Below are 14,470 nucleotides of genomic sequence, written 5' to 3' on the forward strand. Positions count from 1 at the left end.
TCTTTTATTAGATAGGATATAGATAGGTTTAAAGGGGAAGAGAAGAAACATCGATGATGAGACACACCGTGGATTGGCTGCCTCCTGCATGCCCCCTCCAGGAATCAAAGCCCACAATTCGCGCATGTGACCTGACCACATATTGAACCAGCAATCTTTTGGTGCATGGGATGGTGCCAACCCACTAAGCCATATGGCCAGGGTAAAGCTTATTTATTCTTAATATGACAGAGGAAATTATAAACTCAAATATGCACAGACTAAAAAAATATGCACAAATTGAGAATGACATAGCAACTAAAGAAAAACCAATTTAGAATTTTAGTAGAGGTATGTTACTAAGGTTCAAAGTCACCAAGGATATATTATATATCCAATACTATGTAATCTTCATTTTCTCTATACTCTCTAGAATCAAAACAACAGTCTCTGATGGGCAGAATACCCATAATAAGTTAAGGAAAGATTATGTCTCTGATTAAGATATTTTTAATTTGCTAATTTGAGGACGGTCATGATTTCAAGGTGTTTAATCTAAAGCTCATATAAGGGAAAATGAAACAGAACATGTTAACAAGCAGACATCTATATACCTATGTAAGGAGTAAATCAGAATTGGAAGCCCACAATTAAACAAAGCCCGAGCAAATTAAACCTAAAAGCAAGCAGAAATAAAGATATAATAAAGAGTAAGAGCAGAAATCAATAAAATTGAAAACAGAAAAATAATATAGAAAGTCAAAGAAGCCAAAGCTGGTTCTTAAATATCAGTAAAATTAATAAAACTTTAGTCAGACTGGTAAAGAAAAAAAAAGATATAAATTACCAACATCAGGAATCAGAGGGGACATCACAAATCCTAAAGATATTAATATAATAATAAGGGAATATTAGGAAAAACTTTAGGTCAATATATTTGATTACCTAGATGAAAGGAACAAATTCTTTGAAATATACAAGCTACCAAACAAAGCTCGCTAAAATAAAATAAAAATAACATGAATAGTCCTGTATCTACAAAGTACTTGGATTTGGGGGGGGAGAGACAAAAACACTTTCCCACAAAGAAAGCTTGAGGCTCAGACTTCACTGCAGGATTTTACCAAACATCTAAAGATATCAAATCTACACACTCTTCAAAAAACAAGAGGAAAGAACACTTCCCAGCTCATTCTATGAGACCAATAGAACTCTGATAGCAAAACCAAAACTATAAAACCAGAGCCTTCATGAATGAAGCTACAAAGTCCTCAACAAAGTATCAACAAATAGAATACATCAATATTTAAAAAGGACAATACATCAGTATCAAGTGGTATTTCTCCCAAGAATGCAAATTTGATTCAACATTTGCAAATGAATCAGTGACTCACATTAGTAGGCTAAACTCAAACCTATTTAACTTCATTAACACCTTCAGGTTCTTGGAAGTATCATCTGACACAGAATATATTTTAGGAAGCAATGGTCCTTGCCATCACCAAACTAATGATATCCTAATGATATCATTATCCTAATACTTTGGCCTTGACAGGCCTACTCCTATCCTTGAAACAGGGAGTTTAGGACACCTGTTAGCTCTTCACTTCATTTGACAAATAATTTATTGAGTATCTAACTCAATGCCTGACACTGATTTGGATGCTGGGAATAGAGCAGTAAAAAAACAAACAAACAAACAAAAAACATCAAAAACTCCTGCTTTCATAGACTTATGGCCTATTCAACTATAAACACATAATTTTAAGTAAAATTCCTAATAGCTATTTCTTGATTTTTTAAAACTCTGCAGTTCCCTTCAGATTCTTATATATAGAGAGTCCTCTGGGTTCATAATTAATCACCCTGCCCAAGGAAAGGCAGACTTTTGTCCAAGGCCCAAATCTTTCCTTGAGAAGGTTTCCCCCCACAACATGTTCATGAAGAAAGCATTCATTACAAATAATGAAGACTTCACCAGATTGGCCAGGTATTTATACAGTGCTTATACTGTGGCAATCAGGAGTATTTTATAGTTCCTCATTTTTCCTACAGCAAAGCCAACCCTTTATACTTGGGTGAGCCATTTTCCTGGACAAATCTCTAAAGCAAGTCCCTTGAGACCATCATACAGGGACTGGAAATAACAACTTGGGGAAAGAACCTCTTTAAGATTCATGTGTTAATATAAGTTAAGGAGGTAGGTGGAATAAATTTCCACCCAGTCAATATGTACTACTTGTTCTGGTCCTCAGATGACTTTGTGTTTATTTCATTCTAACTATGGAAGACTTCATTGGTCTACTTGATTAAAACAAAAACACTTAAGACAGCTTTAGGAAATGAAAATCAGCTCTCCCACTAACATGCATTTTGTTCCACACTACAAGATGAAAAACAAATCTAGTAAAAGGCTTACACTAGGGGAAGGGGCTATGAAGTCATTTGAACCTTCTATTCTGTACTGGAATTCCTTCTACAGCATTCCTGATTCACGGTCAACCTTCTGGGCCCCAATTCAGATAAGTCCAATGACCTTGTGAAGCTACCTATCCCACTGGAGGACAATTCTTGTTAGATTTTTATTTATTGACCTTAAATCTGCTTCATGTAACGTTTATTAAACATCATCTGTCCACTGGTCTCTTCATTTTTTTTAAATGTCCTTCAAATATCACAGAAGAACCATCATGTCTTCCCTTTTCCAGGCTAAACATCCTTATTTCCTTCAACCATTCTTCATTCAACATGGTTTCTAAAGCCTTCACATGGCTCAGTGCCTACTCCTAAATGCATTCCAGTTTGTCAGTGTACTTCAGAATTGGATTCATTTTTTGACTTAATGCTAATCTGGAAACTGCCTATTCTATGACATGTAGTTGAATCTGGTAAATGTTGTCCTTGTCTTACCTGATATTGCTACATAAAGATAATGAAAAAGAACAGTTATTCAGGATAGTCAAATAGGTAAGGAAAAGCTACATTTAAATTCTTAAATATGAATCTAGAATAAAAATGGAACTCCACATGAAAACATTATAGAAAAAGAGGGAGGGAAACGGTTGATACTGCTGATGTGAACAGAGAGCCGGCATGTTACTCCCTAATCAAAGGCATGTAAAAACACAAAAATCAAAGAATCTTACCAGTGCAATCCCAAGCAAGGGTCCAGCCATACATTTCAGGGTTCATAATCTTTCAAAATGGAAAGACATACCTGCATTTTCCCACCCAACTTATACTAGAATGTCATACTGATGTTTTGATGTCACAAATTAAAATTGGTTATAGCAAGTGGACACTGCCACATCTCAAAAATTTTTTAAAACGCAAATATTAGAAACTTAGTTGAGGTCACAAAGGAATCAAGAAAAATCAGAGGCTAACTTAAGCTAAAGCAGTGAAGAACTTTTCTGGTGATTTAGTAATCCTCCAAATGGTAGCCAACTTTCCCTCTGGAATTATTAAAAAACACACTAGACAAAGAATATAGTAGCAACCAAGTGGAACCCAATCATCAAGAAATGAATAAATTTTTTTCTTTTCCTTCTTTCTGTTCTCATTTCCCTTTTCTCTTAACTAATTTCTAATTTTCAAACAAAACACATTTTAAGTTTTTCAATCCAAATACCGTAATCATAACCATTTCTTTTAATAGGGGAAAAGATTCTGGTTAATAACATTACCAAATATATCAATGATTATAAATTGTCAAAGAATTAAGATATAAAAAAGATAACTTTCATAACATAACTATTATTTCTTTGATGATTTAAAGAGGTGCTTCATAACTTCAGGGTCTAGTATGTGTGTTATTTTCTGTATTTTCAAAGCCCCTTACTGGAATCACTGTTCACTTTTCAGAATTTATGTAAAAGGGAAATTATAGAGAGAAGCCTATATTTGCTGCAGTGAGAATCGTTAGGAAGAGAACCAAACATTATAAGAAGAAACTAAAAGTAGAAGTCTAATAAAATTGAAATTCTAATTTGAATCCAACTTCTTAAAATTGTTAAGTGGCATTATCTGGTAATTTGGGCAAAGCTATGTTATCTAAAAAATAGCTAACATCTATTGGCTTTCTTTGATTAATATATTAACTTATGACTAATTAGGCTTATCCAACATCCTAGCAATTTCAAAAGGCAGTTCTGCCATAATGGTAGAGAGAAACTGGTAGTACTAGAAAATAAGAAAAAACGAATGGCCAATGTTTTATTACTTTAATTCTTAGAGGCATTGTTTAAAAAGCCGAGAGGCAGCATGCACCTGATGCAGAGAAGATATTCATTAATTTACAGCAACTACTATATAGCAGATAACATGTTAGGCCAAGAGTTGACTAGGAATGGTACAGCTAGCAAATATCCCCCACAATAAGAATTATCATAAATCACAGGGGTTATTAGTTAATTTAAAAGATGCTTTTATTAGTAAAAATTTAAAGAAAGTCATTACAATGACCTAGTGAAAATCACTCATAAATATGGAGAGAGTAATGTTTCCTTAAGACTGTTCATCAGAACATCTGGCCCATGTAATTCCTTAGAACTCATCTACATGACATATCATGTAGCAAGGAAAGGGCAGTCTTATTGGCTTGCTTGTTACTGAGATACTTCTAAGGAATCAGGTTAAGGGAATAGAGGGAACATTTCAGCCCTTCATGTTGTATAGATCTGACTTAGAAAGGGGACAGGGGATAACAACACATTCTGAAGCTCTCAAAATAATGTATGAATTTCACAAAAGCAAAGCAGAAGCTTTAAAAATTTTTCTATAAGGAACAGAAAGCACAAAGCCCAAAAAGAAAAAAGGAGAACTTAAAAGACTTTACCCATTTACTGTATTTCAAAGGTCCTGTGAATCCCATGGCTTCTATTATCTTCGTGAAGGCGCCAACCTTCTCCTCAACTGGCTGTGGGAAATCCTTGGTAGTAGAAAGCTATTTAACCAAAAGAAAGGGACCAAAATTAGTGGCAAAAAAAATTAGTTTTAATGCTTTTGTTGCTCATTAGGTCTAAGGGCATTTTTATTGCTTCGATTTTTTTTTTTTCACCTAGAATTTATTTTTTGTTAATCCCCACCCGAGGATATTTTTGCCATTGATTTCTAGAGATAGTGGACAGGAGGGAGGGAATGGGATGGGGGAAAGGGGAAGAAAAACATTTGATTGGTTGCCTCCCACATGTGCCCCAATAGGGGCCCTGGGATCAAACCTGCAACCCAGGTACATGCCCTTGACTGGGAATCGAACCCATGACCCTTCAGTGCACAAGCTGACATTCTAACCATTAAGCAACACCAGCCAGGGCTAGAATTTTTTATTCTGATTTTTCTGGTCATCTTATTACTTAATGCAAACATATCTGAAACTCTATCTAATAGATGCTCTCCAAATTTCAAAACGAGACATATTTACCTCAATGACCATATACCTATGAACCCATGTCTAGGAAATGATAGATTCTTGTTAAAAAAATAAAAGTTCTATAAAAAAGGGTACTTCTAAAAGGAAATCTTGACCCCACATTTCCCAAAGAACAATTATGAGAAGAGGAATGTTCTATGTTTATTGACATAACAGGAAAAGGAAAGAAAAATACTCTCTGAAAGCAGTCAAATAAGCACTAGATAAATGTTTTTTGCATTTTCTTAGTATAACAAATTTTATTAATGATTACAGAAGACATGAGTCTTGAAGTTTGCAAATAAACTCCAAGGAAAACCTGTTCTAATGCTAAGCCTCTCCAAATGAGGGCAGGCTATATAATCGATAAATTCTCCAAAAGTTAAGTATTACTTGATTTTTAACATGTAAAAATTCAGAAAGACTTATTTCTCTAAAGCAGTGGTTCTCAACCTTCCTAATGCCGCGACCCTTTAATACAGTTCCTCATGTTGTGGTGACCCCCAACCATAAAATTATTTTCGTTGCTACTTCATAACTGTAATTTTGCTACTGTTATGAATCGTAATGTAATTATATATGTGTTTTCCGATGGTCTTAGACGACCCCTGTGAAAGGGTCGTTCGACCCCCAAAGGGTCACGACCCACAGGTTGAGAACCGCTGCTCTAAAGCTTTGTCCAGGCAAGAGTATAATGTAAGAAACAAAGGACATGAGATCAGAAGCTTTAGGTTCAAATATTCAGTTGGTCTGTCACTTACCATCCTTGTGACCTTGGGCAAGTCACTTCATTTTCCTGAGCCTCAACCTTCTGCATTGGATAAAATTCCTTGCCTCATCCAGCTAACAGTTTCGCTGAGAGTCAAAGAACACCCATGTAAAAGCACTCTATAAACACAGAAAGTACTAATAATTCTCACCTTATTTGTAGTGTGATACTTCCTACTCAGCTGTATGTCTATTCCAGAAATCTGTTCTGATCCACCACATGCTAAGAACTGGCTCATCTGGGGCCCCTTGGGGGTTTAAAAAACAACAACACAGATGTAAGCAACACTGAGCATTCACTTACAGGGTTCATCTAAGCAGAGCTACTTTAAAGTAAAGACTACAGAATCTTTCCAGCCTTGCTTAACCTAGTTCCTGGTGATCTGGTCATCAAGAGGATTCCAGATTGGCACCAAGAATATTGTCGGGTATATGGTAGGTGCTTAATAAGTACCTGTTGAATACTTGGCTAAATAAAAGGATTCTGCCCTGGAAACCTGGAACTAAATAAATATGAGTCAACTCTAAGAATTGGAACTGCAATAAATACCTACTTAAACATTGGCAGCAGTGCAGTATACAGGGGGGGAGGGGAGGAACCAATGACTTTCACATCAGTCAATTTTGTTTAAAACCTGCTTTTGTCACTTATAAGCTAGGTGGCCATGAGGAAGTTACTGAAACTCAGCTGTAATGATTGAAAGAAATAATACAATAGTCTCCCTTATCAGTTGTTTCACCTTCAGGGGTTTTAGCTACCAAAGGTCAATGCAGTCAAAATATATTAAGTGGAAAATTCCATAAATAAACAATTCTTGAGTTTTAAATTGCATGTCAATCTCATGCCTTTCCACTCCATCCCACCCAGGGCGTGAATCATCCCGTTGTCCAGTGTATACATACTGTACATGCTATCTGTCCTTTAGTCATACTGGTCATCAGATAGCCTGTCACAGTATCACAGTGCTTGTGTTCAAGTGATCCTCATTTTACTTAATAATGGCCCTAAAGCGTAAGAACAGTGATGCTGGCAATTCAGATATGCCAAAGAGATACCATAAAGTGCTTCTTTTAAGAGAAAAGGTGACTATATAGTACAATAAGATACTTTGAGAGAGACCACATTCACATAACTTTTATTACAGTATATTGTTATAATCACTCTATTTTATTATTAGTTAGTGTTGTTGTTAATCTCTTACTGTGCCTAATTTACATATTAAATATTATCATAGGTATGTATGTATGTATAGGAAAAAATAAAGTATATATAGGGTTCAGTACTATCGCAGTTACAGGCATCCACAGGGGGTGTTGGAACATATCCCCCATAAGGGGGGACTACTGTATATGTAAAATGCCTTTTATAAAATATATACTCAATAAATAATAAAAGCTTCCTTCATCACCATCATCATTGTTCAGATCAGAATTGCCTTCCTTTTATGTTCATACACTGCATTTGAAAGTATTTTGGCAATATAATAGCAAAATTAATAACTATTATCATGTGCCAGGTACTATGCTAAGTACCTTACATATATCACCTTATTCGATCCTCACCACAACACTATTAGGTTGGTTTATTATAATAAAGACCCATAAACATAGTTTTGAAAATAAATTCCTAATATAACAAATACATGCAAGAGATCCTCATTGTAGAGTGAATGTGGGTAAAACTGGGGGGAAGGTCTACTAAAGAAGGAGATGTTAATTAAATTAAGGTACTCAATGGAAAATCCAGTAACCACTGAGATTTTTTTAAATGTTTTTATTGATTTCAGGGAGGAAGGGAGAGGGAGAGATCGATAGAAACATCAATGATGTGAGAGAACCATTGATCGGCTGTCTCCTACACGTCCCCTACTGGGGATAGAGCCCCAACCCAGGCATGTGCCCCCAACCAGAATCGAACCCAGGACCCCTCAATCAGCAGGCCAACGCTCTATCCATTGAGCCAAACCAGCTAGGGCTACACTGAGATTTTTTAAATAGTTTATTTTTTAAAGAAGTTTTAGGTTCACAAGAAACATGAGCAGGAAGTACAGAGCACTCCAATATACATATCCACTCTCCCCCATACACAAAACATCCCCTATTGTCAATATCCTCCACAAGAGTGGTACATCTGTTACAATCAATGAACCTACATAGACACATCATTATCACTCAAAGTCCATAACTTACACTAGATTATTTTTAGCAACATGAAAAAACATATTAATATGTATAAAATTATAGGTAAAAATATGAATGCATATGGGCAAGCCTAGGAAGGAACACACTGAAATGAAAAAGTTACTTCATTAAATTAGTAGAAGTATGAGTGAATTTAAGAATCTAGTTTCCAAGCCCTCAATAATGTTGTATTATCCTATAATAGCGGCCCGGTGCATGAAATTTGTGCACTGGAGGGGGGTGTCCCTCAGCCCAGCCTGCACCCTCTCCAATCTGGGACCCTCAGGGGATGTCCAACTGCCCGTTTAGGCCCAATCCCTAAACCAGCAGTGGGATATCCCTCTCACAATCGGGGACTGCTGGCTCCTAAACACTCACCTGCCAGCCTGCCTGATTGCCCCTAACTGCTTCTGCCTACCAGCCTGATCACCCCCTAACTGCTCCCCTGCCGGCCTGGTTGCCCCCAACTGCCCTCCCCTGCCGGCCATCTTGCAGCAGCCATCTTGTGACAACGTGGGGGCAGCTATCTTGTGACGACATGGGGCGGCCATCTTGTGATGATGTGAGGGCGTCACGCAAGGGCTTTTATTAGTATAGATATTTATTTGTTTACTTGCTTATTTTCTATCACTACTACCTAAAAGATCCATGACAGTAGGAACTAGGTAGAATATCAGGATCAAGTACAATGCATGGTTCATGGGTAACACTCAATATGTGTTGAATGAACAAATGAAACCACCTGGATGGTTATGTCTTATTATTTCCTTCATATCCTTACATGCTTCATTCATCCAACCCCTATAAAATGCCATCCTTTTACCAGGTTTTAGAATACAAACAGAATCCCTATCCTCGAGAAGCTCATAACTTGTGGAGAAGAGAAAGAAGACTCACTACTCATGAAACAGAATCAAATATCACATTTTAAAGATCACCTACCGCCGAAACCGGTTTGGCTCAGTGGATAGAGCGTCGGCCTGCGGACTGAAAGGTCCCAGGTTCGATTCCGGTCAAGGGCATGTACCTGGGTTGCGGGCACATCCCCAATAGGAGATGTGCAAGAGGCAGCTGATCGATGTTTCTCGCTCATTGATGTTTCTAACTCTCTATCTCTCTCCCTTCCTCTCTGTAAAAAATCAATAAAATATATTAAAAAAATAAATAAATAAAAAATAAAGATCACCTACCATACACACAATAAAAGGGTTAGCAAGAATGTAGAGCAACTAGAACTCTCATACACTGTTGGTGGAAGTGTAAAACAGTATGATCACTTTGGAAAATTATTTGGCAGTATTGAAAGTGAATGTATGCACATCCTATATGACTCAGTAATTTCATTTCTAAGTACATATACTCCAACAGAAATGTGTACATATGTTCACCAAAAAACAGGTACAAGAGTATTCAAAGCAGCAGTATTAATAAAAATCCAAACTGGAAACAATACAAATATCCATCAATAGGAGAATAGATAAATTAATCATGGTATATCCATATGGTAGTATATCACAACTAGAGGCCCAGTGCACGAATTCGTGCACGGGTGGGGTCCCTCGGAGTAGCCTGCAGAGATCAGGGCCCCAACTTGCACCCCCACTTCACAGCCCCACAACCCCACCTGGCACCCCGCCTTGGCCTGGCGCTACCCCCTCACCTGCTCCACCATCCTGCCTGCAGGACAATTCATCGGAACTGGGGCCTCCCCACCCAGCTCCCTCAATGCCTGGGAACCGGGCAGCAGCCCCGCCCCCTGCCACCACCGCTGGTCACTGTCTGCGGGATGATTGGCGGGGCAATCAGGCCCCTGCTCGCACCAGCCTTGGCCTGGCACCACCCGCTCACCTGCTCCACCATCCCACCGCGGTCCCGTTCTCGTCAGGGCCCATCAGGGCCAGCAGCACCTCCACTGCCGCCCGCTGCCAGCGCCACGCTGCCAACACCCACCATGTTCCGCGCGGCCATCCCCTGGTGGTCAGCGCATGTCATAGCGAGCAGTCAAACTCCCAGTCTCCCAGTCAAACGACTGCCCAAGCGACAATTTGCATATTAGGCTTTTACTATATAAGATAAGAATGAATAAACTATTACTACACAAAACAACATGGATGAATTTCTGAAACAAAGTTGAATGAAAGCAAACACAAGAAAGTATGTACCATATGTATAAAAGGCAAAACTACCCCATGGTGTTCAAAGTGAAGACCATGGTTAACCTTGTTTATGGGTAGTGATGAGAAGGGGATCAAGCAGGCTTCTGGGGTTCTATTTCTTGATCTGGATGCTGGTTATGTTTACTTTGTAATAACTCATTAAACTGTACACTAATGATTTATTCCTTTTTCTGTGTTTTTATTATACTTCAATAAAATGTACAAAAATGCTTAAAGATATGGAATAGGCAGTGTACTAGTAAACAACAGAAATTTGGAGATGGAAAAGAATGACCTAGAATCGTCAGAAAAGCCTTCATAGAGAAGACTTAAGAAGTGAGCAGGAGCCCAGCCAGTATGGTTAAGTGGTTGAGCATTGACCTATGCACTGGGAGGTCACAGTTCATTCCTGGTCAGGGCGCATGCCCACCCAGGTAACAGTCTCAATCCCTGGTGTAGGGTGTGCGGGGGCAGCCAATGATTCTCTCTCATTATTGATGTTTCTATCTTTCTCTCCCTCTCCCTTCTTCTCTGAAATCAATCATATATATATATATATATATATATATATATATATATATATATATATATAAAGTGAGCAGGAGAGAGATGAGTGAGAAGGCAGAGGTGAGGAAGCCATGGTATAATGGAAAGAGAAAATCACTGAGTCAGAAGACTTAGGCTGAAACTTCTAGCTTCTTCCTATCTCATAAATTTGTTTTGAGAATCAAATAAAATAATGTATGTTAAAGAGATATACAAACTATAATGCATAATATAAATGTAAAGACCTGTTCCAGACAACTTCAAAAATAAACTCTTTTTCAGACAGCCCCGTGTTAAAAAATATATAAGATTCTGCCCTTTTTGCCGAGGCCGGTTTGGCTCAGTGGATAGAGCGTCGGCCTGCGGACTGAAGGGTCCCGGGTTCGATTCCGGTCGAGGGCATGTGCCTGGGTTGTAGGCACATCCCCGGTGGGGATGTGCAGGAGGCAGCTGATCGATGTTTCTCTCTCTCATCGATGTTTCTAACTCTCTATCTCTCTCCCTTCCTCTCTGTGGAAAATCAATAAAATATATTTAAAAAAAAAAAAAAGATTCTGCCCTTTTATTTTGCTTCCAAAAAGGTTCTGAAAATGAAGAGACCCAGAAGGAAAGAAGGAGGAAGGGAAAAGGATAAGAGAAGAAGGTGAGGACTCAAGTGTTTCTTGATTACCATGGGTGTGCCTGGTCCTTTTAGCAAAAGTATAAGCTCTACCATGGCTCAGTCTATCTTAAACTTCTTTTATTTTCTGACCCAATGCTCAACACCATTCTGGGCACGGAGTGACACTCAATAAAAACTAGGCAGATTGTTTTTCATGTTTTCTGTGTGTGTGTGTGTGTGTGTGTGTGTGTTTAAATAGGACAACCTGGAGAAGGTCCAGAAAAGAACCACAGGAATGATCAAAGAGATGAATAAAAAGGTCTTAGTGGAAAGGTTAAAATGAATTGAGGCTGTTTAGCTTGGAGAAAAAGCAATAGAAGAACTAAGAAGTAACTTAGAATAACAACACTTAAGCTGGAAGAAATCTCAGACATCTAAATCCAACCTTTTCATTTCATAGATGAGGAAACTAAGACCAGGGAAAGGTGGCAACTTGCTTAATATAATTTTAGCACAAACTTTTTTTTTAAGTTCCAATTTACACCTTGAGGAGAAAATTTATCTCAGCAGCATGAACATAAGTAGCAACAAACATATCTACTACAGCCCTGGCCGGTTTGGTTCAGTGTTTAGAGCGTCAGCCAGCAGACCAAAAGGTTGCAGGTTTGATTCCCAGTCAAGAGCACTTACCTCGGTTGCAGGCTCAATCCCTGGCCCAGTCGGGGGGTGCAAACGAGAGGCAATCAATCGATGTGTCTCTTTCACATCTATGTTCCCCTAACCCCCACCACCTTCCCCTCTACTCTACTCTCTAAAAAAAAAAAAAAAAAAAAAATCAATGGAAAAAATATCCTCGGGTAAGGACAAAAAAAAAAATTACTTACTACAACTTATTGAAGATCTCCTATATGCCCAGCACTTTTATGCTTAGTGTTTTACTTATGTTTATCTCACAACAAACATGCAAAAATAGATAATATTTCTTTCCCCAAATTAGAAATGAGGACAATAAGGCTTAAAGAAGTAAAGTTCATTAAACAGTAGAACATATATTCAGATGACTATATCACACAGCTTTCAAAAACCTAAGTAAAATTTAATAACACAGGCTCATGCACAATTAGCAACCATTTTCCAAGAAAATGAACCAAGGCTCTTCAGAGAAACTGTTGAATCCCAGGCTAGAGCAAAGAAAATATAACATGAACCTGAAATATCTTGCAGTGTCAGAAAATAAGGAAGTGTTAAAAAATGATGAAGGTGCCTGGCTGACTTGGCTCAGTAGCACAGTTTGATTCCTGGTCAGAGCACATGCCCAGGTAGGGGGCGGGGCGTACAGGAGGCGGCCAATCAGTGATTCTCTCTCACCCTTGATGTTTCTCTCTCTCTCTCTCTCCCACTCCCAAATCAATAAAAATATTTTTTTAAATGATGAAGGCATGTAGAAAGGAACTTGAAGGAGTTCCCAATAGCCAAAACTGGGACAATTAGATTAACAAAATAAATAATCAGAATAATAAATTATAACTCAGAAGAAAATAAATACCTATGAGCTCCTGATATAAATAAATAATGGAATAAATAAATACTTGCACACTTACATGTATTACAGCATTATTCACAATAGCCAAGATGTGGAAGCAACCCAAATGCCCATCAACAGATAAATAGCTAAAGAAAATGTGGTATATACATATAATGGAATATTATGCAGCCTTTAAAAAGGCTGTTACATGATATAACATGGATGAATCTTGAGGACATTATGCTAAGCAAAATAAGTCACAAAAGAGCAAATACTCGATATTCCATTCACATGAAGTATGTAAAGTAGTCAAAATCATAGAAACAGAAAGTAGAAAAGTGTTTACTAAAAGCAGAGAGTGGGGAAAGAATATTGCATGGAGAGTTTCAGTTTTATAAAATGAAAAAGTTCTAGAGATCTGCTGTACAACAATGTGATTATACTCTACACTATTGAACTGTACACTTAAAAATGGTTAAGATTGTAAATTTAATGTTATGTTTTTAATCACAAATTTTAAATTAATTAATATTATGTATCATTTTAAAATAAGAACCACTGATGGATGGTAAACGTAGTGAGCAAAAGTATGATCAGAAACAGAATATTTGCATAGTCTCAAAGTGTCTTCTCACAAGATACTTTCTAATTAAAAAGAGAAAAATGATAACTTTATAGTAGGGGAACCTGACAGACACCAATTTAATAACCAAGTGATCAAAGTTAACATCACTAGTAATAAGACGTATTGGCCACTGCTGGTGGGAATGCAGACTGGTGCAGCCATTGTGGAAAATAGTATGGTGTTTCCTCAAAACTTTAAAAATGGAACTGCCATTTGACCCAGTAATACCACTTCTAGGAATATAACCCAAGAAAATACAAACACCAATCAGAAAGAATATATGCACCCCTATGTTCATAGCAGCACAATTTATAATAGCTAAGATTTGGAAACAGCCTAAATGCCCATCAGCAGAAAACTATGGTACATTTACACAATGGAATACTACGCTGCTATAAAAAAGAAGGAATTCTTACCATTTGCAGCAGCATGGATGTAACTGGAGAGCATTATGCTAAGTGAAATAAGCCAGGCAGTGAAAGAAAAATACCACATGATCTCACTCATTTATGGATAATAAAGAACATTATAACCTGATGAACAAAAAGATAGATACAGAGAAGCATCGAACAGACTGTCAAATTACAGCGGGAAGGCTGGGCAGTGTTGGGGGGGGAGGGGTAAGAGATCAATCGAAGGACTTATATGCATGCATATAAGCATGATCAATGGACACAGG

At 37.7% G+C, this 14,470-nt stretch overlaps 1 protein-coding gene across 2 annotated transcripts in view; it reads right to left on the reverse strand.

Moving 5' to 3' along the window:
* The window catches only part of LOC102436662 (ubiquinol-cytochrome-c reductase complex assembly factor 1), a 109,635-nt gene that overhangs the window by 80,657 nt on the left and 14,508 nt on the right, over positions 1-14,470 (reverse strand). The window contains exons 3-4 of one of the 2 annotated variants that reach the window (XM_006089453.3): positions 6,310-6,405; positions 4,817-4,924 (exon numbers count right to left, since the gene is read on the reverse strand). In XM_006089453.3, coding sequence (XP_006089515.1) covers positions 4,817-4,924; positions 6,310-6,405 — 204 coding nt within the window. The remainder of the gene's footprint in view (positions 1-4,816; positions 4,925-6,309; positions 6,406-14,470) is intronic. The other variant, XM_023754419.1, reaches the window with a different exon arrangement.

This window comes from Myotis lucifugus, unplaced genomic scaffold, assembly GCF_000147115.1.
Source record: "Myotis lucifugus unplaced genomic scaffold, Myoluc2.0 scaffold_60, whole genome shotgun sequence".
NCBI classification, from domain to species: Eukaryota; Metazoa; Chordata; class Mammalia; order Chiroptera; family Vespertilionidae; genus Myotis; species Myotis lucifugus.